Below are 25,273 nucleotides of genomic sequence, written 5' to 3'. Positions count from 1 at the left end.
GTGCACAAATTCAAGTTTCTGCCATCTGAAAACATTGCATTGAGTATATAAGTCTTTTGCATGTTAATTCTGAAAGTAAGTTATGGACTAAATTCTGTCGTAGTGCAGTAGTATAAATTACAATTATAATGGAAAAATCAGAAAATTAAGTTACTTAAGTTGGTTTCAGCATTTTAAAGATATTTTATTGAATTCTGGCTCATTGTTTCCATTGAGAAGTCATTGTTAGTTTGTTATTTTTTTTAAAATAACTCTTTTTTAGCATTGAAAGACAGCCCTTGTGTCAGGAAACCCTTTGCTGGGACACCAGAAGCCCCAGAGGATAGCCATGGGCAACCATTCTTTCCTCTTCACCATAACAGATCTTCCATTGCGCAGCACTCCCAATGCAACTTAAGGGCACTGTGTCATGAGTGTTAACAGTTCATCTTTCACTTTCCTATCCTGTGCTTTGTGTTATGATAGGATTGTTTTGTTTTTAATGTTCTGAATATTGTAACTAGGTTTTTAGAAGTTCAGTTAATGAAAATGAGAATGATTGTAATACCAACACCATCCATCATGACGCAGACAACACCAGAAAAAGAAAATGCGATGACTGGGCTATTTTAACGACAGATGGGAGGAACTGTGTAACTAGATTAGGAAGAGCGCATAACCAAACAGAGCGTGCTTCACAATGTGCAGAAAGCATTTTGAGATTGGTCATGGTGGGTGGAGAAGGATATGAAAGCAAATATGAAGGCTGGACATTACAAATACTTTTAAGTCAATATATAGGGTTCTTTCTGTCTCCCAAAAAGACTCCAGCAGATCAGTTAAAAGTAGTGGCTGTTGAATTAGCTTGGACGTACCACACAAATGAACACACATTAGCCTATCTTCCCCTGGATTATTTTGTAAATTGAGTAGAGTTACATGCTTTGATTCAGAGGTTTCAACTAAAACATCCTATGAGTAAACAAGAGAGGAACATGATTTCGCCCTTTAAAGTTTAGAGGTTTTTCCGTCAGCTCTTACCAGTAAGCACGCTTTCTGTAGTATATTGTGCATCAAACTGGGGCAACACGAGTATGTTTTTCATAGCTCCTGAGTACTGTGGTTTGAAAAAAATGAGGTTTTAGATATCTTCTTGATTTCTAATATTTGTACAATAAACTGCAAAAATATAGAACAAACTTTATTCATTTATTTGCATATTCAGTAGACAGTGCATGCAAAGTAAATTTTAATGAATTCTATTTAGTCCATAAAATTTTTACCAAAGATGAAGAAAAAGATCTTACCTGCTAAATAGCATACGTTTTTAAATACATACAACACTGCTGAGAGAAGAGATAATTTGCTTACTGAGGCTTAATTTTCTCCATTTCTCCCCTTTCTTGATTTATTCATTTGTTCCTTAGATACTCTATTGGATAGCATGGAGAAATTATTTAAATAATGCCTCCTTTTGGTAGTTTTCTAAGACTTACCATCCTCATCACTTGTTTACTCTTGAGCTTTCAAAACTAGAAATTCAAAATTGATATCCTAAAGATGACCATATTCCTAGATTTTCAGATTTTTTTCACCTTACAATTTTTATTGTATTTTTTTCCATTACCGTTTAGTCCCAATAAGGCCCCCTCCCCTCAAGAATCTACCTATGAGTCTGTCTCATTGCTTCTTGGCCTTTTGGCTAGGAGCAAGTATAGTATCTATTATCAGTTTAATATGAATCTTTCTCTATTTTGCTTGTTAGTTCAATTTGTTAATTAGATTCCACATATGAGTGAAATCATATGGTATTTGTCTCTGACTGGCTTATCTCACTTAGCTTAAGCAATTTTTCACATTGAACATCATTTTGGCAGTTGCTGGAACACATTAACTTTTCACATATTTTTTTTCACAATGAAACTTTGCTGCAGTGTTATAAAACCAAATTTAGGATAAGGGTAGTCTTTGCTAAAGGCCATTCAAAGGATTGTTTCTTGTGTTAGATAAGTAACAAATGGCTTATTATTTTGGCAGTTATATTAATCACACATCCAGGACTACTGAATGCTAAAAACTAACTCCTAATGACAGTATTTCCTATGTGCCAGAGATTGTTCTTGTATGGTTTGCATAAATCTCTTCTAATCCTTACAGTAACCTTGGGTGGTAATGTCTACATTTTGCAGGCTGAGTACAGTTGTTCGTCTACCAGACTATATTACACAATGACAAGGAGATCCTAGCTCTTATTTCAGCCTTCTTAAACATCAAGTTGTCGTTTACAAAACAAGCATTTTCTGCCAATTACTTTTAATAATATGATTCCATTATTTAATTCTTCTACTATCAAGACTTAATTTGTATTTAGAAATTCCAAAGATAATTACTATTTTTTTCTGTTTGTTAGGCATCTCCAAGAGTTATTGTTGATGATTATTTGGTAGCAAAATTAGCAGATACTTTGAATCATGAAGATCCAACTCCTGAAATCTTTGATGACATTCAAAGAAAGGTATTATATACAACATTTATTATTAGATCTTTCTTGAAAAAAATGTGTATTTTCATATGTATGTAATTTGTTTATTAAAAGGTTACTGAAAATTAGGTAATTAAACAGAAGAGTTATGGTAATAATATTTTTCAACTACAAAAATGTAGGCCAGTTTTATTTGTTTGTTTAACAAGTGAGGAAAATGCTTATTTTAGGCTGTTTAATTTTCATCTGATTGCAGAGCCAGATGAACAGTTTTAGAATTTCATGAATTGATAGTATTATGTAAATAACATCTCTCAAATTTGAGCCTTTATGCAGACTTGTTTCTTAGACAACGCTACTTCCTAGAACATTATGTGTAGCCTGCTGTCATGTGACTGGTGTTGTAGTAGGACCTTTTCAATGCAGTGTAGGTACCAGTGGCCCAGAAGAAGTCATTGATTGCGACATAGTCTTGTTGCTAACATCTTATAAACAGGGAGCTGTGATTCATTATAGCAAGACCTCAGTCTAGCTGTTGGTAAAATCTTAGTGGTGGAAATCAGTATGTTATCCCTATTAATGATTGAATATCTTCATTTATTCAATAGGTATATGAACTGATGCTACGAGATGAAAGATTTTATCCCTCCTTTAGACAGAATGCACTTTATGTGCGCATGCTAGCTGAGCTGGATATGTTAAAAGACCCTAGTTTCAGAGGATCAGATGATGGCGATGGAGGTGGGTGGTACACAGTGCGTGTGTGTGCCTGTGTGTGTGTTCCTGTGTACCCTGCTTAACACAGTGTGTGTGTGCGCACATGTGTGTGTTCCTGTGTACCCTGCTTACCAAATAGATGTCCTTTCAGACAGGATAAAATATGTCTTTGAAGTCCAAATAACAATTATAATATATTTAAAAATCTGTAAGTGAGTGACAAAGTTTAGTTACCCCACTAAAGGGTTGAAAATTTAATAACAGATTAGAACGTATAACTATAGAAGCTTTGAATTCTTAAGAATACTTTTTTGAGTTTTGTCATGCAAATATTTTATGATAAATAATAAGTTCATGACTAACAATAAGATTATTGAGAAGATTAAATGAGAATAACAAGTAATGATTCTGAGAGGGTACTATAAACTATAAAGCTTTATATTTTTTTTAACAAGTAAGTTTTTTTCCCTTTAAGTATATTGTTTTCCAAATATTGTACAGGATAAGCTGGAAGAGGCTACAACAGTTACTTATTCCAGTCTTTTGGTTTTTTCAAATGAGGTTACAATCAGCTTGGTGTAGTGAGGAAAGCAGACTGTAAGAGTAAGAATATTTATATGTTATTCTTGTTGTGCTACATAGTACTTGTGTGATATTGGCCAAACAATTTTTTTAAGTCTCATTTTTCTCAGTTGTGAATCTGGGTTAATATTCTCCTCATAATAAATATTTTACCTCTGAGTCATTGTCAGATTTAAATAGAATTATATACAGGGTCTGGCACAAGTAACACCCCTTTTTTATTACAAAAATTTGTATTACAAAATCATAGGCATGTAATTCTGTGACAAAGTATCACACTCAAGCACACCATATGACATTTTAGGTCAAATGTTCAAATTAAAAGTATAAACTATTACATCCATGTTATTACCCTACCAACCACACTCAAGCAGGCCTTATTTCTGCTGGACCCTGTGTATGTAAATGATTTATAAACTAAAACACAAATTAAGTTTTTATTGGTAATAAATAATCAGTTATTTAGAATAGTGGGAGAGGCAACCCTTAGAACACAAGGTTTCAGAATCTTAGGTCCAATGGCTATTTTACTTGTGATCCAGTTCAGAAGCTCTTGCTAAACTTTGGTTAAATATCTAAGGCTTGATAAACTTCTGGTATGTTCTACTAAGCAAATAAGCAATTTAAATAAAAGGTAAATGGGAAGGATTTGACTAAGGAATAGTTTAACAGAGTGCTTTAATTATAGTCACTTACCTGTGAATAGGTTTGTGAACAGAACCACTTGGGGGTAGTAACAGATCTTTTAAGTAGTGAGTGCCTACTGCTTTAAAAAATACCTCTGTCATGGAAGTTTCCTAGCTCCCTTCTCCTCCACCCCACGCTCCTCGCACACAGTCTGCATTAGTGAGGTTTTACTTTTCAAATAATCTAGGAAATCTAGTTATGGATGTTTGTGTTTGAGTTTTAATAACCTTTGTATTGATTATTGATCTAATATCTTGAGTTTTTTAATTAACTGTCTTATTTGTAAAATTAGAATGATATTTTAACTGGAATTGATTGCATAATTAAGGAAGTTTTCTTTTTAAGGAGTACTTCTATGGGAGTAAAGTTTAGTGTACCTCACGTTTACTATATAATATATCCATATGTAGTGTCCATTGAAAAACCTTTTATAGCACTGCTATGAAATTTGCAGTAGCAGTTGTACTCTAGAAAAGGTTGCTATAAATATTTTTGTTTATTTTAATTTCATTAAGGAATTTCTTAGTACTATGAAATGTATTTGCTGTATTATCCAGAATGAAAGAAGATCACTTGAATCATAATCATACCACTTAAAATGATAGTAACAATATGTTCTGAGGGAGAAGTTTTTGATGTGGTAGTTTAAAAACTCTCCCGCTTTTCTAAATTGACTTTTAGCTTTTATACATGTCTTTCCAACCAGTCTTCTTGTATTTAACTTCCTGTATTGCATTAATGGAAATAAATTATTTATAAGCCATTTCAGACTTTCCAAAACCTCAAATTTACTTTTAAGTAGATTTTTAAAATTTTTTCTGCATCTGGTTTTGATCTGAAGTAAGTGTCCTTATCCATCTGTCAGTGAGTAATGCTCACGCTGGAGTCATTGATTGTAGCTTGGAATTGCATATCCACATATCTTTTGTCTTTCTAGGGGATTGCTTTTTGACATCGAATCCTAATTGATGAGCTTCTATATATTCTATCACTAAGAAATTGCCTATCCCTTTTTAAAAATCATTTGAAAAACAAGTGGAATTATGGGTATAAATATGAGATATTAGAAATAGCTGTAGGTTTATTGTCAGTGTTTAGGTTTCAGGCAATTACAGCTTTTTCAAATAGTAAGGCTTATGATTTTCTCATCTTTGTGAGATTGTTTAACCAAAAATAGGCTTTCCCCACATCTTTTTGTATAAATTTATTTTCTGACTTCTAAAGTTAAGCTTTCTGACACTTTGTTCATATTTTAGACATTCTGAAATTTTGGCTATTTTTTAAATATTTTGAAATAATTGTCTAATCTGCTGTTTAGTCTGTAGCTAATTTTTTTTAAATGGCATGCTACAATTGAGCCTAAAATTAATGGGCCAAGTCTTATCAAGTATAATAGTATCCTCTGGTGCTTTTCTCTGTGGGGGAAGAAGGTTCATTCCTGTTTAACCAAACTCCACTAGATAGGTAGGCAGCTGACAGTTTGCTCATGGATGCTCACTCGCTCATGCGCGCTCTCTCTCATTTCTCTCCTCTCTTCCTCCCCTTTCTTCCTTTTCTTTTTCCTCTTTATTTTCTTTAGTAGTTCAGCTGTAAGTTATTTTAAAGTAGATATTTTCTTTTTTATTAAAACAGTCTTTTAAAAATATGTTTTGTTTTAAATTTTAATTTTCATCATACTGTTTTTCTCACCATGTCAAACTTTATATTTTTCTGTTTTCTAATATTTATAGACATTTATCAAATTCTTGATTAAGCACAGACCTTGATTGATTTTAAATTCTATTTCTGCAACTTATTATTGTTCATTGATCAAGAAATTTCACTATGCTTGCTTTCCTCCTGTTTCCTGATTCCCTTTGCCCTTGGTGGGAAGATTTAAGAGGTGGGCAGACCACAGAGGTAGGAGGCATATATAATTGAAGGAGAATAGAGAACAACTTATTTATTCATTTTAATTATCACCTTGCTGTTAACCAAGAGGTAATCTTAAATGAAATTTCCTGTTTACCTTTTGTGACCACAGGTCTGAGGAACCAGAAAATGTTCTTGGGCATTTAGAATTGTTGAGTTAGAAAGCAACACCAACTGTCTTTTTCTGAAAGCAATAGAAATTTGCTTTTAAGATCTCCTTAGAGATCCAAATTTGTTAATAATCCCGTAAGTGCTAGAAACCATACATAACAATTTTAACATATGTAATAAAGGGGCATCTTAGCTGTTAGCTAATTTGCCAAGATGTAAATAAAGACTGAGGGAAAAGACATTAATTTTCATAAAATTTAATTGACACATTAATTTTTAAAAAAAGTTTTAGTTGCTCTTTAAATGGCAACTAAACATGGAATTTTACATATATTTTGCTCTATTATTTATATATTGATTTAAGAATCTAGATTGCCAATGTTTTTGAACCGAATCTAGCAAGAATAAGTAGACTTAAAGATATATTGAATATCTTTAATCCATTCTTCACACTAAAGAATGGTTTTATTTGTAATATTTCTTAATCCAGTGAGACAGAAATAACAAAATACCTCTCACTTCCAAACACTCACTTTGCAGTGTTTCTTCTCATGTGTATATTGTATTAGACAACTTAATATGGTACTATGAGGATAAAATATTTAATAGTTGCTCTCTTTATACATGAATGCCTGTGTGGGGGGGGAAGCAACTTAGGTACAGATTGGGGAGGAGGAATTAGGTTTACAGTTATGAGTATGCAAAACAGTTATGCTTATATTATTACCTATTATTATATTGTTTCCATATGAACAACTGTCTGTAAGCTTTTCCCCCACCGTGTGTATATATGTATGTATGTATGTATGTATGTATGTATGTATATATTTTCACTGAAATTTCTGGCTTGGAAAACCATGGTGTTTGAGGGGACAGGTGTTCTGGTATGTCTTAGCTTGGCCGACTTTCATTCTTGGTGTTTGAACCTTAGATAAACAGCTGTTTCAAAAGTTTTTTACTATATGCTAAGTTGAATTTCCCTTCCCACAGAATCTTTTAATGGGTCTCCTACAGGAAGCATAAATTTGGTAAGTACTGTTATGGATACTTTAATTATTAAAGTGGCTTGAAAATAATATGAAAGGCAGAGCCTTAATGTATAAAAATGAATGATACATTAGAAGCCCTGTATCGTTCTTTAGTGTTAATAAGAAGTTGTGCTTTTAAAGAAGTGTTAAATTCACATATAAGACAGCTACAAATTAGAATTTGAAAATGAAACTTACTTTCATTTTAAAAAATGGACTTGGGCCACCACTGCATGATTCACTTGCATTTGATTTAAAAAATTGATTTTACTGTTTTTAATCCTAATATTTAGTATTTTTAAGTGATTAGTAAAGTCATAGTCAGTAAATTTATACAGACATGTACAAATGTAAATGTTTATATTGGAATTAATTTTTCTTGTATTTACAAAAGACATATAAAACTAGTTGGGACAGTGGAACACTTCTAGATATTTCTTAAAATCTATACTATAACAAATTCCGGTGGTTGTAAATTTTATTTTATTTTTCTGAGATGAACAGAGTTGTACCTACTTAATTTTTTCAAGTGTAGAGAGATTTATGGTGAATTAAGCAACTAATCTATGATTATAGGTTTAAGAATGATATGTTTTTAGCATATAAGCTGTCATTAATGTTTCATGGATACAAGGTGAAGTGTGAAAGGATGAACATTTCAGTTCTTCTAGGATATCCATTCTTGCCGTTGGATAACTTAGTTCATATAATGCTGCTAGAAAGAAATACTAGTGTTCCATACAAGTTTCAGTCACAGTTTGCAGGGTGTCAGGGGAGATTGTTCTCCTTGTTTTTCCTTCTCCCTACATTACTTTCATTCAGACTTTTATAATAGCTAAGTTGTTTAGAGGCTCACTGTGTTACGTTGTCTTCTGTACTATACACTTATTTCTCAAATAACCTTACTGAGTAAATGTTGTGTTACTTTGCAGAGTATAACCTTTAACAAAATACTAAGCAAATCAGCCCTAGTGTTATGTCAGATATTTTCTAACATTTAAAATGTTTTCCTAAATCATTTGGTATCATTACTATTTACCTATTATACTCCATAGCCTTGTAACAACAAGGAATAGCTCCGACAGCATGAAGAAAATGTTAGCAATAATTTTTGTCATACAGAAAAAGTTTCCAGTGTGACAGAACCTTTGATTGGTTTGAAAATTTCTAGTATTTACATTTGTAGTGCTTATACAAGTGTTTGAACAGTAGTAAAAAGTTTTTTTTGTTTATTCCATATTTGGAATAAATGTTTTTTCAAGATCTCTTTTGTAAAATAGTGATATAAGCCAGAACAGTCTCTGGATCCAAGAAGTTACACATGAGGTTAGTAAATTGCAACATTTTGTCATTCAGATAAATCAATTAAATTCAAGCTTTTAAAGTAGCTGGAGGTTTTTTTTAATTCTTTTGTTATTATATAGACAACTTTTAGTGGATAGTTGCATTTTTAAAATAGTTTAAGATTACAAACTAGGCAATATACTAAGCAAATAAAATGTTTAATATGTGGTGTTTTACTTATTTTGCAGTTGAGATTGGCAGGTAAATTATAAGCATTTTGTAACATTACCTTGTAGTTGTGTTTGCTGAGTTCATTATCATAGTAATTTTGAATTGCCAGGGGTTTTGTCTTGGCATAATGTTAAAAAGAACACTTTTTCTTTCTTTTCTCTTTCTCTTTTTTTCTTTTTGGCAAGTTTAAGATCTTTTAACCTAAGGATGACTTTACAAATTGTATTTTATTTTAGGACTGTATTAATGTGCTTGTTTTGAAATCACAATTTCCTTTTACTAATCAATACTTACAGTTCTTACCAGAATGTATTAATTGTATGTTATAAATGTGCTAAAAAGACATTCATATGCAAAGTTTTCTAACAACTTCAGGGTTGCACAGTATAAGATGCTGATGTATTTAAAATAATGAGTCACAGCTTTTTAAATCCTACCGACAGGGGAAGGTTACCACTAATAATAATGCTTTTTTGAAAACCTCATTGTTTTATGTTCCCTATGCTGGCTTGTAATTTGAAACTCATAGTAGATAATCTAAATTTTGTAGAAAGTACATTTCCTCTGAAACTTCTATTTTTCGTATAAAAATGATGTTAAAGCAAAGATTGCACCATGTCTATAGCAATGCTTTATTATAGGTCATATGAGTATTTAACAATAAATTCTTTCTGTTTCCTTTCAAAAGTATCTTTCTTCACATTATGTCCTGACAGTTGTAGAGTAGATCTTGTATTATTGGCAAAACTGAGATACAAGAAGACTAGTTGATGTGGCTAAAATCTCTTAGGGTATCAATGCTGAATCCTAGACCAGACCTAATTGAATGTCCTGATCCTCCCATTTGATGAGGGAAGTACAGTGGATATCCAGAATTATCACATTTGCTTCTCTTAGTGATCAGTCTTTAGTATTTAGTAGATGTGCTTTTGGCTTTCTTCTTAGAATGCAGTTGCCTTCATTTAAATGGCTTTATGTCGTAATTGTGGCTGTAATTCAAGTCATTTAGATGACTCTTTTAGTAATAATTGATTATATCACATTAGGACTTTAAAGCTCATTCAAATCATATGGTTTTTAAACTGCAAAATATGTTTGAATTACATAATGTATGTATGTCAGAGATCCCTAATACCACTCCTGTTTTCATTGATTTATTGAGAGGAGTCATGGACCTCGGCATAGTCGTACTCATGGGCTAGGATTCATAGTAAGACTCTGAAGCAAAATCAGCAAAGGGAATAGCCCAGAGGAAATCAGGCACAAGTTTCCAAGAATCCTTTCCCATGGAAGTCCCATAGGACAAGTGGACTTTCCCCAGCAATGAATGTGACAGCATATGCGAAACTTTGCCACCAGGAAAGCTCACCAAGATAAGTGCCCAGGTTCTTAATGGAGGCAGGTCCCATATATACCGTCTGCCTAGCATATGCCAAAGTTCCAGACTTCCAGAGTGAAAGCAGGTGTTCAGGGTAAACCACATCGAACAGACAGTTCAGGGAGTGCAAGCCACTCCTAGCAGTTAGGGAATGGTGGGAACCTTCCCTAAATCCAAAATTCCCAGATGTCATCCAAGGGCCAGCATTGCAAGTAGTCTCAGGCAGTTTCATGCCTCCTGTGTTAACTCTTTTCTGTACAGTCCATACTCATTTTATGATTATGTTTTCTCTGTGTGGGTGTATGGGTACGTGGCAGAATTAAAATTTAGACCCCAAAACCATTGTTATAAAAGATTCATTCTGGGTCAGTCACTAATAATTTTTGTTTGTGAAGTTAATTTCAAAAATTATTTAAAATTCATCTTAGGCTACGAAGTCACTTCATTCAATAAGTAATCATAGTATTAACTTTTTTGTGTGTTAGGCAGTCTTCTAAATGTTTTATATGTCTTCACATTTAATCCTCACATAACACTATGACATAGGAGCTATTATTCTCATTGTATAGATGAGGAATCTAAATTAATTAAGGTTATTCATAAATTAACAAAAGTTAAATTATACAGAGTTGGATCTCACCTTTAACAGGAAGATAAACAACAAAACAAACAAGCAAGCAGAATAAAAACAAAGACACTGAAATAGAGAACAAGAGGCCAGTGACCAGAGGGGAGAGGGAAGGGAATTTAAGGGGGAAAAAGCGGAGTGATTTGGAGGAACAAGTATGAAGGACACAGGGATGAGGACAAGGGGGGGAGGAAATGGGAGGGAGGTGGGGAGCACGGGGCAGGGGGGGCTGGGATGGGAGAAATAGTCAAAAAACCGCGTACTTGAAAAATAACTAAATAAAAAATAAATGGTATAATAAAAAAATTATACAGAGTTGGCTGTAGTATATTTCAAAATTTTAAAAAACTGAAACATTAACTTAAGAGTGTGTCCACTGCCCTGGTCAGAGATGGTTCAGTTGGTCAGAGCGTTGCCCCAACAGCAGAAGCTTGCACGTTCGATTCCCAGTCAGGGCACATGTCCAGATTATGGATTCGATCTTTTGTCTGAGCACATATAGGAGGCAACCAATTGATGTTTCTCTCTCACTTCAATGTTTTCCTCTCTTTCTCTCTCCCTTCCCTTCTCTACAATCAATAAACATATCCTTGGATGAGGATTAAAAAAAGAGAACATCCACTTTTTTATCTACATTTTTCTTGCCATGTATTGACTATAACTGAAGTTAGCAAATTTTAGCATATGGACAGACAATGAAAGAAGAAATAAGTTGATTTATTAAGTTGATTTTTAAATTACTTTGTTTCGTAGTTTCTTAATCTTGGCTTTTTTTTCTCCTATTGGTGTAAATAGTGAGGATTATTGTTGAGGAGTGAAGATACAAATAAAAACCTTCTGTGGGGTAAAGATGAGTAATGCCTATATGATGTGAAACTTTTTAAACACTTTTTCCATATAAAATTTTAAAATTTTGTTTTCTGATTTTTCCCCCCAGTCTTTAGATGACCTTTCAAGTGTATCTTCTGATGACTTAGTACAACTTCATGCTTACATTTCAGACACTGGTAAGAGACTTTGTGGTATATGTCTTATTTAAAATTTGATTATCATTATATTTATATTATTTTCCACATTTACTTTTACAAACCATTCTTCTGTTCTGTAATCATATTTTTAAGTTACTTTCCCCCCTGCAGCTTGTTCTTTATTAAATTCTATGATGTTTATTTCCTTATGGGTACTTCTTTTCTCTAATTAGGGTTGTCACTATTAACATTTTAGAAAGCTCAAATTCTAAGCATTTTGTCATTGCTAATAAATGCTGAAACCAGTCTTTCTCTCTTTTTGTTTGTGTCTAACTGATAATTGTCTGCATAATTATTATGAAATCATTTGAGGGTAGATTTTAGCTCATAGTTTATTTTCATGCATGCAAAATCAAATTAGATAAACAGGGTAAATAAGGCTTTTAGGTATAGGAGTTTACAGAACTTCAAGACATGCTTGGATTAGGTGAGAAACCTAAGATTTTGTGTCTCCTAAATAACAAAACAAACAAACAAGCAAAATATGATCAAAGACACTGAAATAGAGAACAGGCTGACAGTGACCAGAGGGGAGGGGGGAGGGAGTTTCAGGGGAAAAGGGGAAGGGTTTACAGGAACAAGTATAAAGGACACATGGACAAAAACTAAGGGGGTGGAAATGGGAGGGAGGTGGGGAGGGCTGGGGATGTGGGGCTGGGATGGGAGAAAAAGACAGAAAACTGTACTTGAGCAACAATTAAAATAATTTTTTTTAAAAAAACAAAAGAAGTAAAAATAAATAAACAAAAAAACATACATACTCTAATAAAAAACTGGACATAGTATCTGACCAGATATTTCAACAAAATAAGTGTATATATGTCAAGGAAACTTATTAAAAGTAGTCCCAAATCATTAGTCCTTATGGAAACACAATTTATAACCACTATAAGATAATACTACACACCTATTAAAGTGATTGTCATACAAATAAATATACCAATTAAAAAAATTTTGTGTCTCAATCAGCAGTATGGTTAATGAACTGAGGGAAAAAATTCAGTTTTGATCATTGCCATTAGATTACTATGCTGTTTCCTTATCTGGCCTCTCCTTTGTCCTAGAGTATGGGAGTATTGTGTCAGATTACCGTACTGAAATGTAAACATACTGAAATGTTTGTGTCAGTTCAATACAGTGCTTATCTGACTACATTTTAAGTACTGAAATGAGATTTATAGTATAATTACAGTTTAAAAGATAATTTGCATCTATTTTTAAAATCTGTTTTCTTTTGCTTCTCACTGGAGCTGGAATGTCATTTTGCATTCTGTTCTCTGCCACATTTCTAGAATAAGTTGCCTATAATTGCTGTCTTAGTTGTCCCTATATCTTGTTCAAATAGTTGCTCTACACATTACTCTGTTCTTGTCAGTAAAACCCTTGTCAGTAAAACCACAGGTCCTATTTCTTATTGCTTTTCTTTCTAGCTTTTGATACAGTTGTTTCACTTTTTCCCTCATTAAAATTTAAATTTTTATAAACTTCTATTTTCTTTGTTGGCTTGTCTTCCAAATGTCAAAGCCTTTGTTAAAGTGCAAACATACAGTATTTGTCCTTTTACTTCTTTCCTGAAGATCTTAAGCTTTGATGTCCAGAGGAAGACACTCATGTCGATATTTCTTATGTGGACCCTTCTCTTCTCTGAAGAGTTCTTATTTTCCAGCTACGTTGTCCCTTTATTCAAGTATTTATTAGCATCTTCAAATGTATGGAAGCACAATGCTAAATGTTTTTAATAAGTTGTTTCTGTCAGACAAACATATTTAAATGCTAAAGAAGCAGCATATATATGGTGCTTAATAACATAGCTTTTTGTCCAGATTACTTGGATTCAAACTACTAAGTTTTATATTTTGCCAAATCAGGAACACTGATATTAGATGGAAAGGAATGAAGGGCAATTTTGAATAAAAAGTGCAAAGTTTAGAAAAATTTTGATGAAAGCCTGCATAGATTTTTAGTTTTTATATAATTAAAATAGTTTACTAAGAAGCTACCCAGACTGTTCTGTGCATTATTACATACAAAATAAGAAAATGTTTAGTCAGCTCCAAACTCAGCCACTTTCCATTCACAATGTGGATCAGTATAACCTGTTAGAAGAGCAGTTTGGGTCAATATGGTAGTCTAAACTGCTGTGGGAAACGCTGCCTCCACAGAAAGGCTGAAGACAATCAAATACAAATAGCTAAAGGAGGAAACCTACAGATGCCTTAGACTATGAGGAAAAACAAAGTTAAACAAGTGAAGAGTTGTTGAAACCAAGGAGCTCACAGGAGCACAAAGACTGCTGTCCCGGTTTTGACAGCATTTTTATGTCCTTGAGTTTAGAAGAGACAGAGTGGGCCAAGGCCATGGGAAGCTCGAGCCCTGACCTTTCTGTAAAGGGTGGCTTGATGTGAAAAGAGATACTAGAAAATTTTAACCTGCTGTTAAGGAACAGAACAAAGAATGTAAAGATTGTGCTTAGAAATATAGTATCTGTCACCCAGAACAAATTGAAAGCCTATCTGTGTCCCAACATGGTGTGTCTGGATTCATTTATCCTCAAGTGATTGTATTCCACAGCATCTCCTAGCCTGAGGGTATGTTTAAAATATTCACAAGAGAGATAAGAATATAACACTATGAAGAAAGAACCAAGTAAAATTATAGACATAAAAAAATATAATGATTAGCCCTGGCTGATGTGGCTGGGTGGTTGAGTGCTGGCCTGCAAATTAAAGGGTCTTTGGTTCCATTCCCAGTCAGGGCACGTGCTTGGGTTGTGGGCCAGGTCCCTAGGACGGGGCACACGAGAGGCAACTTGCACATTGATGTTTCTCTTTTTCTCCTTCTCCCTCCCTTCCCCTCTCTAAAAAATAAATCAATAAATAAAATCTTTTAAAACTAAATATATAATTATTGGAATTAAGGTGAGTGAATGGAATAGACTAAAGGCAGATGAGTGGAGACTCACTAAACTTTTGGAGACCTTCAGAAATGATGTAGAATAGAATATAATAAAGAGAGATTAGAGAATGGAAAATACAAAAGACAAAGGATTCAAAGGGCAAACATCTATTTCCTTAAGATTAGTACAAAATATGAACAAGTGGATGGTTTGTAGGAAATCAGTAGGAAATGCCTTTTAAAAATCTCCAGAATAAACTACATTTATAAACTGTTGAATATTAGAAATGAGAGTGAGTTGCCAAGACAGCAGATAAATTTTATCCTGTGGCTTTTGCTTTTTGTTCAGTTGAGGGCATTTTAGAAGAAATGTAACTAAATAGTTAAGGCTAGTATTAAGGTTATTATTTTGTTTCTGTTGTTTTTCTTATATGAACTTTAAGACTCCATTGCTGTAGTGTGAGGTGGTATTGTGGTATCATAACTAATGGTAGAAGTAAAAGCTCATTGGGAAGATAGTCCAAAGTAGACATCACTGTGTCATTGGTAGTGTCATTATAAACTTGTAGTTTATCGTGCAGTGTAGCTCTCATATTTAATATATTTTAAATGTGAGTACAGCAGATGGGAATCTGTTTATCCATTACAAACATCTTTTAGTCTCGTCTGTCATTCCAAATTCTTCATTTCATGTCGTCCTTTTTGTTTGTTTTCTTCATCTTCCTCCTTTTTGTGTCTTTTTGTTCCTCTTCATTTTGTTTTAAATGACTAGTATATGCTGACTATGACCCATATGCTGTGGCAGGCGTTTGTAATGATCATGGCAAAACATATGCACTGTATGCCATCACTGTGCACCGGCGCAATGTGAACAGTGAGGAGATGTGGAAGACCTACCGTCGTTACAGTGACTTCCATGACTTCCACATGAGAATCACTGAGCAGGTAATGAGGTTTAAAGTTTGTGTACTTTCAAGTGTTTCCTGATTCAGTGTTGGATTTTGAATAGTTCTGAGAATGCCAAGATAATTGACCAAAGCTAATGACAGAAAATAAGGTAAAAATTTCTGTATAATCAGCATAAATGCTAAAATGATTTCTGAGCACTTAACCAATGCATCAACTTTAAGTAAATATAACCATTGTAAACTAGACAAAATATCGGTGGTAGACCTTGGGAAATTAAAATGAATGTAACCCTGGCAGGGTGGCTCAGCTGGTCAGAGCATCATCCTGTACCCCCAGAGGTTGCAGGTTCCCTCCCTGGTCAGGGTGTGAACAGGAAGCAACTACTCGATGTTTCTCTCTCACATTGATAATTCTCTCTCTCTCACCCTCTCCCCTACCTTTCCTCTCTCTCTAAAATCCACAAACATATCCTTAGATGGGAATTTTAAAAAATAAATAAAATGAGTGTATATTTCTTATTTGAAGAGTTGCGTGTGTTTATGTTTTGTGCTTTGTAGAGATACCTGGTTTTAGTTTAAAGTGAGAATGGGAATCACCATAAAACATTTTCCGGTTTTGTTTTCAGCAGTGTCATTCAGAGCTATAGTTATTTTAAAGGACAGTTTTATTTAATAGTGTAATAGTTAAATCTTTAATCCATTAAATTATTTTAAGAACCATAACCTAAATTACATTGAACATTAACCAAATAATGTTTTAATTTTTACTAAATATTAAATAATATTTTATAGAAGTATAGGGACTCTTAAAGGTAACAAATATAAACAAATTCTTTCTCTGTTTTATATTTATTAAATATTAAATATATTAAATATGTTATTAAATTTAAATATTAAATGTGTCATTAAATATAAGGTATTAGATGTTGTTAAATATAAAATGTTAAATATTAAATATTTTATTAGATATTCTGTTTTTATTAAATGTTCTACTTTAGTAAATATTTTTATTAAATCTTTCCTTTCCATTAAATATTTTATTATTTAAAAATGTAACTATTTTATTAAATATATTTCTTTGTTCTATTTTCTTATTAAGTAAACAAATATTGTCCTTTTTGAGGAGCAAGTATGAAAGACACAGAGATGAGGACTGGGGGGGGGGAATGGGAGGGAGGGGGGAGACCGGGCGGGCGGGTGGGGTGGGATGGGAGAAATAGATTAAAAAAAAATGTAAAAAAAAAAAGAACTTAAAAAATAAAAAATAAAAAATAAAAAATAAAAGAAAAATAAAAGAAAAGTAAAAACAAAAAACAAAAAAACAAATATTGTCCTTAACTTAGAAGAAAATAAACCATCAGTGGATGAATTGGAGTAGATTAAGTGATCTATGAAATTTATTTTAATTTCTTGAGAGTTTTTGATTTCATTAAAGTTTTAAAATATGCAACTGGTATTAAACCAGTAAAAATTATAATAATGGAAGTATTTGATTGGGTGGACTAAAGCTTTGAAATAACATTGTACCCATTTAGCAATTAGAAGATGCCTTTTTTATTTAAGATAGTGGGGGGGGAACGGTTGGCATTATTAACTTACTAAAATACTTTTGAGTGAGAGTGAGATACACTATTAATAGTTTAAAAATTATTAAAAACAGGTTAGTGTTGACTCCTAAAGCCCACATTAAAAGGACTATTTTGAATTACCATGTTTTTATATATAATGTATACTTATTTGCCCAAAGTTTTGAGGGAAAAACAAAGATGCACATTATACATGGGTAGAGGTAATTCTGTGTCTATATGTGTTTTTAATTCTTTTATTTGTGCTTATGCATTAGAAGTATAACTCTAGAAAGCAATGGTGATATCTATATGCAAAATAATACCCTTTATAATACCAGAAAAATATCTAAATATAAATAAATGAGTAACTGAATTAAAAAATTAAAAGATGTTTTTCTTGAACGTTAGAGCCAAAAACGTTGCTGTGCCTCATACATGGGAGCACATTATACATGGCATAATATGGAATATTCAGAAGGAATTGAATCACTTTGGACATGTCTGTTCTTCTGTTCATGAGGTGAAAGAATTTTCTGTCCTACATTGAAGAAATAATTGTTTTACTTTTATAAAATATTACCTGTTTGATTCTGTTTTAAAACCCATAGTTTACATATTTTTTTTCTCACCGTCACTTTAACTAGAGGACAAATTTTAAGATAATTTGAATTGCTGAAAGTAATATTATTTACTTGCAAATTAATTGGAATTTTTCATAATATTAAATTTTCTTTGTGTGAATAGCTCTAATTTTCTTTCTGCTATTACAAGGAATAATCATTACTTGATTTAAATGTTCTAGACTAGAATTTCCTGTGTAAATGTGTGTTTACATATTGAAAAATGTAGTTGAATACATACTTTTTAAAAGCTTAATAGAACAGTTTATAAAGAAATTTCCCTTTTCAATACAGACATAGAGACTTAATTAAATTGATAAAATACACTTCATTTTTGAAAGGGCTCAGTGCAGACAAAGTAGATGTGTTTTGTGTTTGTGTTCTCTATGAAGTCACAGTAATGTGTGATTATGTAAGCATTTAGATTGCTCACAGAGATTAAGAAATTAAAAACTGAGGTTGTGAACGAAAATTTAGGTTTAAGCAAAATACTAAGTATTTCCGAATAAGACTAAGGCTGTTTGCCTTTTAGCTCTGCCTTATCTATATTTTTATTTATTTTAGTTTTAAAATGCCACAATTTATTTTGCACTTTCAGTTTGGTTTTAAAATCTTTACTATTTACATATTGAATGTTGTGTATAAAAGCTATAAAACTTTTGTTCATTTCTCTTTTTATATTTTTTATTATTGTAATAAAAATATAAAAATATTTTATATTTTTTATTACAGCTTTCCTTTCTTTTTCCCCATTGCTCTCCCCTGCCCATCCTCTCCCACTCCCACAGTCAGTGCCCCCCATTGTCTGTGCTCATAAGTTCTCCATTTGTGTGTGTTCTTTTGCTTGCCCCTTCCCTTTCTTCTCCCTGTTATCTCACTCCTCCCTCCCTTCTGGTTACTGTGAATGTGTTTTTTATTTCCAAGTGTCCGGTTCTATTTTGCTCATTTATTAATTTTGTTGATTAGGTTCCACTTACAGGTGAGATAATTTGGTATTTGTGTTTCACAGCCTGGCTTATTTCACTGAACGTAATGCTGTTCAGTTCCATCCATGCCGTTGCAAGAAGTTCCTTTTTTCTGCAGCATAATATTCCATTGTGTAAATGTTCCGCCGTTTTTGGATCCACTCATTTACTGATGGGCACTTAGGTTGCCTCCAGCACTTGGCTGTTGTAAATAACACTGCTATGAACATTGGGGTGCATAGGTTCTTTTGCACTGGTCATTCAGAATTCTCAGGGTATAATTGTAGCAGTGGGATCACTGGATCGAAAGGCAGTTCCATTTTTAGTTTTTTGAGGAAATCCCATACTGTTTTCCGCAGTGGCTGCACCGGTCTGCATTCCCACCAGCAGTGCACTAGGGTTTCCTTTTCTCCACATCCTCGCCAGCACTTGTTTGTTGATTTGTTTATGATGGTCATTCTGATTGGTGTGAAGTGGTATCGCATTGTGGTTTTAATTTGCATCTCTCTGATGGCTGGTGATGCTGAGCATCTTTTCATATGTCTCTGGTCCCTCTGTATGTCCTTCTTGGAGAAGTATCTGTTTGGGTTCTTTGCCCATTTTTTAATTGGGTTGTCTTTCTGGTATGGAGTCATGTGAGCTCTTTATGTGTTTTGGAGCTCACACCCTTGTCCGAGGTGTCGGTGGCAACTATGTTTTCCCATACAATTAGTTCCCTTTCCATTTTGTTGATTTTTTTAGTCATGCAGAAGCTTTTTATTTTGATGAAGTTTCATTTGTTTATTCTTTCTTCTATTCCGTTGTCCTAGGGGATGTATTGGTGAAAGTATAGCTGCGTGGGATATCTGACATTTTCCTGCCTATGTTTTCCTCCAAGATTTTTATGGTATCATTTATATTTAAGTCTTACCCATCTTGAGTTTATTTTGGTGTACAGTGTGATTTGGTGGTCTGAATTCCAATACATCACAGAAGGAAAAAATGTAGTGATTCATGATTCACCGTTTGGTAACAGTACTACCTGTTGACACAAATTTTAATTTTATTAAACTGTTAAAATACTAAATTTATTTTAAAATAGGTTTCATTTTGTTTAACTTTGTGATGTAAATGTTTTTCCATCTCAACTTATGAACTATCATGTATCTTTTAAAGATTTTTAATCTAATTTGATATTTTATGGATAAAGAAAATGAAAAGGAAATAATTAAAATGTTCAGTGTCATATTAGAAATGGGCTGAACTACCCATTTATTTATTTACTTAGCAAATATGTATGGAGGTTTTTTTAATGCATCTACTACAGTTCTCAGAGCTGGAAATAAAATAGGGAACAAGTCCTTGCCTGCAGGAGTTTACATTCCAGTAGATACTGTGCTTGTATGTAAGTATAGATAGAACAGTAACGATTTAAAAGATACTAAGTATGGCCCTGACAGGTGTGGCTCAGTTGGTTGTGTTACTAGAGAAATCCTGGTTCTTCTCCGGGACGCAGTAAACAATTACAGGTCAGTGAGCCTATTAGCGTGCAAGCAAGGATTATTAATGAATGAGAGAACAAAAGCAAGGGTGGCCAGCACCCAGGTGGGCAGAGGCCAAATGGCCATAAAGGAGTGGCCAGAGAGCCCCTGGCCAAAGGCTGAGTGGCCAGGAGCCACCTGTGTAGCAAGAGAGCCACAAGCCAATAGAATGTGAGTCCTTTCCTCTGAGGACTTTTGTAGTTGGCAGGGTGGGATGAGGGAGTTACATTTTGATTGATGGGTAAAGGTGGTGCCAGTTTTCCATGGAGACGTGATTGCCTAAATATAGGTATGGGTGGGGGTCTGTTAGCCCAAATCCTTACCTTGCTTCAGACTCTGTTCACTCATTTTGTACATGATGGAAGGCATGCAGTTAACCAGAGTTGTTTATGGGCTTTTTCTTTTGGGCACTGTAGTCCCCCTCCCCTTCTCCGTTCTAGGCCTTTGGATGAATATATACAGTCTCAAGGTTTTCCTTTTCCCAGCTAGTGGAGATGATACACACAGACTTTCAAGGGCTTCCCACCTCTCCTGCACTATCATAGTCTCACTCCTTGGGAGTGCCTGGCAGCCTCATCAGACCAGGCTCAGGACTGGGTCACAGGTGCTGGCCAACGACAGCCGAGCAGCCTTGGGATTCTCCCTGTGCCATCTCCTGTGTCCGCTGCAGTGTCATCTCATAGACCGAGAGGTTGTGGGTTCTGTCCCTGGTTGGGGTGCATACGAGAAAGCCACCAATCAGTGTTTCTCTCTAACATCCATGCCTCTCTGCTCCACCCATATCCCCTCCCTCAGCCTCCTCCCCCCCCCCCTTCCTTTCTCTCTAAAGGCAATGAAAAAATGTCCTCAACTAAGAATAAAAAATAAAAGATATTAAGTATGTATTAAAGTAACTAAGTAAAAGTATATTTGTGCCTAGATGTAAACACATTTTAGTTCTTCTAACATAAAATGTTGAGCATGCTTTTTTAAGTTTTCCAGTAGGGTATCAAGAATCTAAACCTGACATATTCAGTATGGAAAGAGAAAAATCTTTGATTTTGGAATGTGTATGATTTCTATAAGTTACTTGAGTTCTTTGTGAACATTGAAATACTCTTTATTTTTACTCTTTTAATTCTTTGAATTCTATAGGTAAATTTCTAATTTTTTATGTATTTTTTAAAAATATTTTTATGAATTTGTGGCAGAGGGAATTATATCACTCTTCATGACTGGGCCACCTTGTACTGTAAGTAATCTTCCAAATACTAAGCTTATAAGTTAATATGAAGTATAATATTTCCCACTTTTCCTTTTATAAACAATATTTGAGGAAACTATTAATCATACATGATTCTGTTCCAGACAGATAATTTTAAAAGGAGTTTGATAACTTAGACTTCAAGGAAAAAAACTTATTGTGATATGTAATTTTTTCTTTTCATTAATAAGGTTTAATATTTTAAAGTTTCTGAAATATTTTTTACTGATATTATATTCTCTTGGTGTATTAGTTTGCTAGGGCTGCCATAACAAAATACTACAGACTGGGTGGCTTGAGCAAAACGAAGTTGATCTTTTCATAGTTCTGGAAGCTACGAGTCTAAGATCTAGGCGTTAGCTGGCTTAGTCTCCCCTGAGGCCTCTGTCAGTGGCTTTCAGTTGACTGCCCTTCTGACTGTGGCCTCACAGGGCCTTTTCTTCGCAGGCTCTCATTCCTGTGTCCTCTAGTGTGTCCAGATTTCATCCTCTCATAAGCACAGCAGCCAAATTTGAATAGGACCTAAGAAGTCAGGGCTTCATGTTGGAGGCTACAGTTCAGTCCAGAACATATTGGTTGTGCAAGAATAAACTGCATCCTGTAAAATCAAGTCCATAGTTTAAGATAATGTAGATAAGTAATATTCTAGGAAATTAAATACCTTTTAAGATAGCTTGAAAAATTAAATTTACTTCCATTAGGTATGATAAAAAAAATTAAGTCATTGGCCATTTGATGTCCAATCTAATACTAGGAGCCATTCTAATACTTTTGTGAATCACCAAATTTGTGAATATCACTACAGCATAACATTTTCCCTGTAAATAGCCTCTCTACTTTTTTGTTTTTCTTGCTTTGGCTGGGGCAAAAGAACTGCTTTTAACTTTGGTGTGTAGCATATAGTGAACTTGTTCACATTATAGCTCCAAGTAACCATCTGGTTTGTCAGTTCACTTAATAGTTTATCAAAAGTAATTTTGCAGCTTGGGGATGAAAATTACCCTATACCTTTTATTTTCTCTTTAGTCTCTGCACCAGGAATGAATGAGTTTTTGAATATAGAATGAAACAACTATAGAAAGTTGTTTCATTTGAGAATATGTATCATATAGGAAAAGCAATAAAGTTTCGGGTGGGAGGCTGTTGGCCAGGCAGAATCTCTGACTATTGTAAATAATGGGAGTCTTAAATGGTAACAGCTCATATGATTATAACAGTGCTTTAGCAAGGCACACAGCACATAACTACATATCTAGAGCTTTAAAGATGCACCCAAATATTAAGTCTGTAAATACTGATGGATTTATTATTTTTTTGTTAGTAATCTGACAGTTTATTTTTCATGTAGTTGGTAGATATGTATTAGTGTAGTACTACAGTTATATACTGCAGAGTTGTAATATAGCTGTAACCTATATATATAAAGATTTTATTTATTTATTAGAGATATGGGAAGGAAGGGATAAAGGGAGAGAAACATCGATGTGAGAGAGAAACATCGATAGGTTGCTTCTCAAATGCACCCCAACTGGGGACTGAACCTGCAACCCAGGCATGTGCCCTGATGGGAGTCAAACCAGAGACTTTTCACTTTTCAGTACGATGCCCAGACTACTGAGCTACATCAGTTAGGGCTGTAAGCTATATTTCTAAATTTCCTTTTCTACTTTTAGCCATTTCTACTTTGTAATTAGCCATTACAAGGATTAATTTATTTGAAGTCATCAATATAAAAAGTATTTCTTCATAAGATTTTTTAACAAGCCAGGAACGCATAACTTTGATCATTATCAATTTATTTGCTAATACTTTATGCACGAGTCAAATGGTTGTAAAGGACAATTTTTTGGAAACCTTTTATTACAAAAATCTTGAATAATATCAACATTAGAAAAAGTACTAAAATGACACCCCATGTGAATATCACCCATCTTCCACAGCTGTCCACGTTTGTCATTCTTCACTGAAATGGCTTTATAATAAGTAACATTAGAACTGTGGTTTGGACATAACTTGGAAAATGGTTTTCTATTCTTGCTTAATGAAATATATTGCAAAATGATCTGTTCAAGATGCTTTTAATATGTAGAGAAATTTTCACTATGAAAATACTTCCCTCTTTTTTAGAGGGAGGAAGAGGAGGGAGAGACATCAAGTTGCTGTTCTTACTTACGCATTCGGTGGTTGACTTTTGTCTGACTGGAGGTTGAGCCCACATCCTTGGCCTGCTGGAGTGATGCTCTAACCAACTGAGCTACCCAGAGCCTACTTTTGTCTCTTTGTAAAAAATTAAGACCATCAAATGTATTTTGTCTTCTAGTTTGAAAATCTGTCAAGTATATTGAAGCTTCCTGGTAAAAAGACTTTTAATAATATGGATAGAGATTTTTTAGAAAAGAGAAAAAAGGATCTTAATGCATATTTGCAGGTAAGTTCATGTTTATTATTTCCCATAGGTTTTCATTTCAATGTAGCACATACTTCTTTATTAAGGACTGATTTTCTGTAATACCAGTAACTTTTGAGTAGCATGTCAGATGTGACATGCAATCTGTTCAGTAATTTATAAATATTAATTTTCTGTTTATTAATTAACTAAGAAGTTTTCTTGACACTCAGTGCTGGGGGGTTTTGCTTCTTTGGGTTTAAATGGATACAAACACTCAGGCACACCAGTCCATTCTACATTACTGTAAAGGCTAAGTGTCTCATAGCAGACTAAACAGTTATATTTTTCCAGTTCGGTAGATAATAGTATAGATGGTAGTTCTTCATGAGATGCCCAAAGCTAGCAGATTTTATTTCTCAGAACAGCTGCCTCCCATTGTCTAGAATAGTCAAATGCTTCTGAAATTATAGGATAATCCAAGTGAGGAATAGATCTAAGGGACTATTTCTAATGTGTAGCATTTTAAGCATGCAGATTTCTCCTGTGGAACAAGACAGCATGTCTCACAAGATACTGTGTAAGCCGTTTGGACTTCTAGAAATAAGATGCTTTTAGCCATGGGTACTATTTTTATAGTTTTTTTATACTAATGAATGATTTACAAAGTTTTCTCCTCTATTATACAAGGCTTCAGCTGAGGTCCATATGTATTGTTTCACTATTCACTGCCCCGCTCTGTCCTCTGTAACAGGGGTCAGAAAAGTAGAGCCTTCAGGCCAGATCTAGCCCACCACCTGTTGTATTAAGAGTAGTTTCAGCAGAAACTCTGTGGAGCACAAAACATAAAATAATTGCTACCTGGACCTTTACAGACAAAACTTGCTGACCCTGTCTTATTTAGTTTAACTTAGCTAATACTGTACTGGAGATTTTGCTTTTGAGGTTTCTTTCTGTCTCTTAAATATTTATGTTTGTTTGAGTTTGTTGATAACCATAATTGTAATTTCCATGCATTATTATTTACTGAAAGGATAGCGAAAACTGGTAAATGTTTGCCTTCATTCAACTTTTTCTCCTCCTGGCTTAAATCTGAATGTCTGACACCAATTTTATTACTCT

The 25,273-nt window shown here is 33.7% G+C and overlaps 1 protein-coding gene across 4 annotated transcripts in view; it reads left to right on the top strand.

Moving 5' to 3' along the window:
• Positions 1–25,273, top strand: part of SNX13 (sorting nexin 13) — a 129,045-nt gene that overhangs the window by 76,769 nt on the left and 27,003 nt on the right. For 2 of the 4 annotated variants that reach the window (XM_037163917.2, XM_053655042.1), the window contains exons 14-19: positions 2,390–2,494; positions 3,070–3,202; positions 7,460–7,497; positions 11,956–12,025; positions 15,714–15,886; positions 24,086–24,193. In XM_037163917.2, the coding sequence (XP_037019812.2) occupies positions 2,390–2,494; positions 3,070–3,202; positions 7,460–7,497; positions 11,956–12,025; positions 15,714–15,886; positions 24,086–24,193 (627 nt within the window). Of the gene's footprint in view, positions 1–2,389; positions 2,495–3,069; positions 3,203–7,459; positions 7,498–11,955; positions 12,026–15,713; positions 15,887–17,825; positions 17,952–24,085; positions 24,194–25,273 lie in introns of those variants that run through there. The other 2 variants (XM_037163918.2, XM_037163920.2) reach the window with 2 other exon arrangements.

This window comes from Artibeus jamaicensis, unplaced genomic scaffold, assembly GCF_021234435.1.
Source record: "Artibeus jamaicensis isolate MK-2021 breed Jamaican fruit bat unplaced genomic scaffold, CSHL_Jam_final contig_923, whole genome shotgun sequence".
Lineage (NCBI taxonomy): Eukaryota > Metazoa > Chordata > Mammalia > Chiroptera > Phyllostomidae > Artibeus > Artibeus jamaicensis.
The sequence above is the reverse complement of the archived record's forward strand: the minus strand, read 5'-3'. Positions and strand labels throughout refer to the sequence as shown.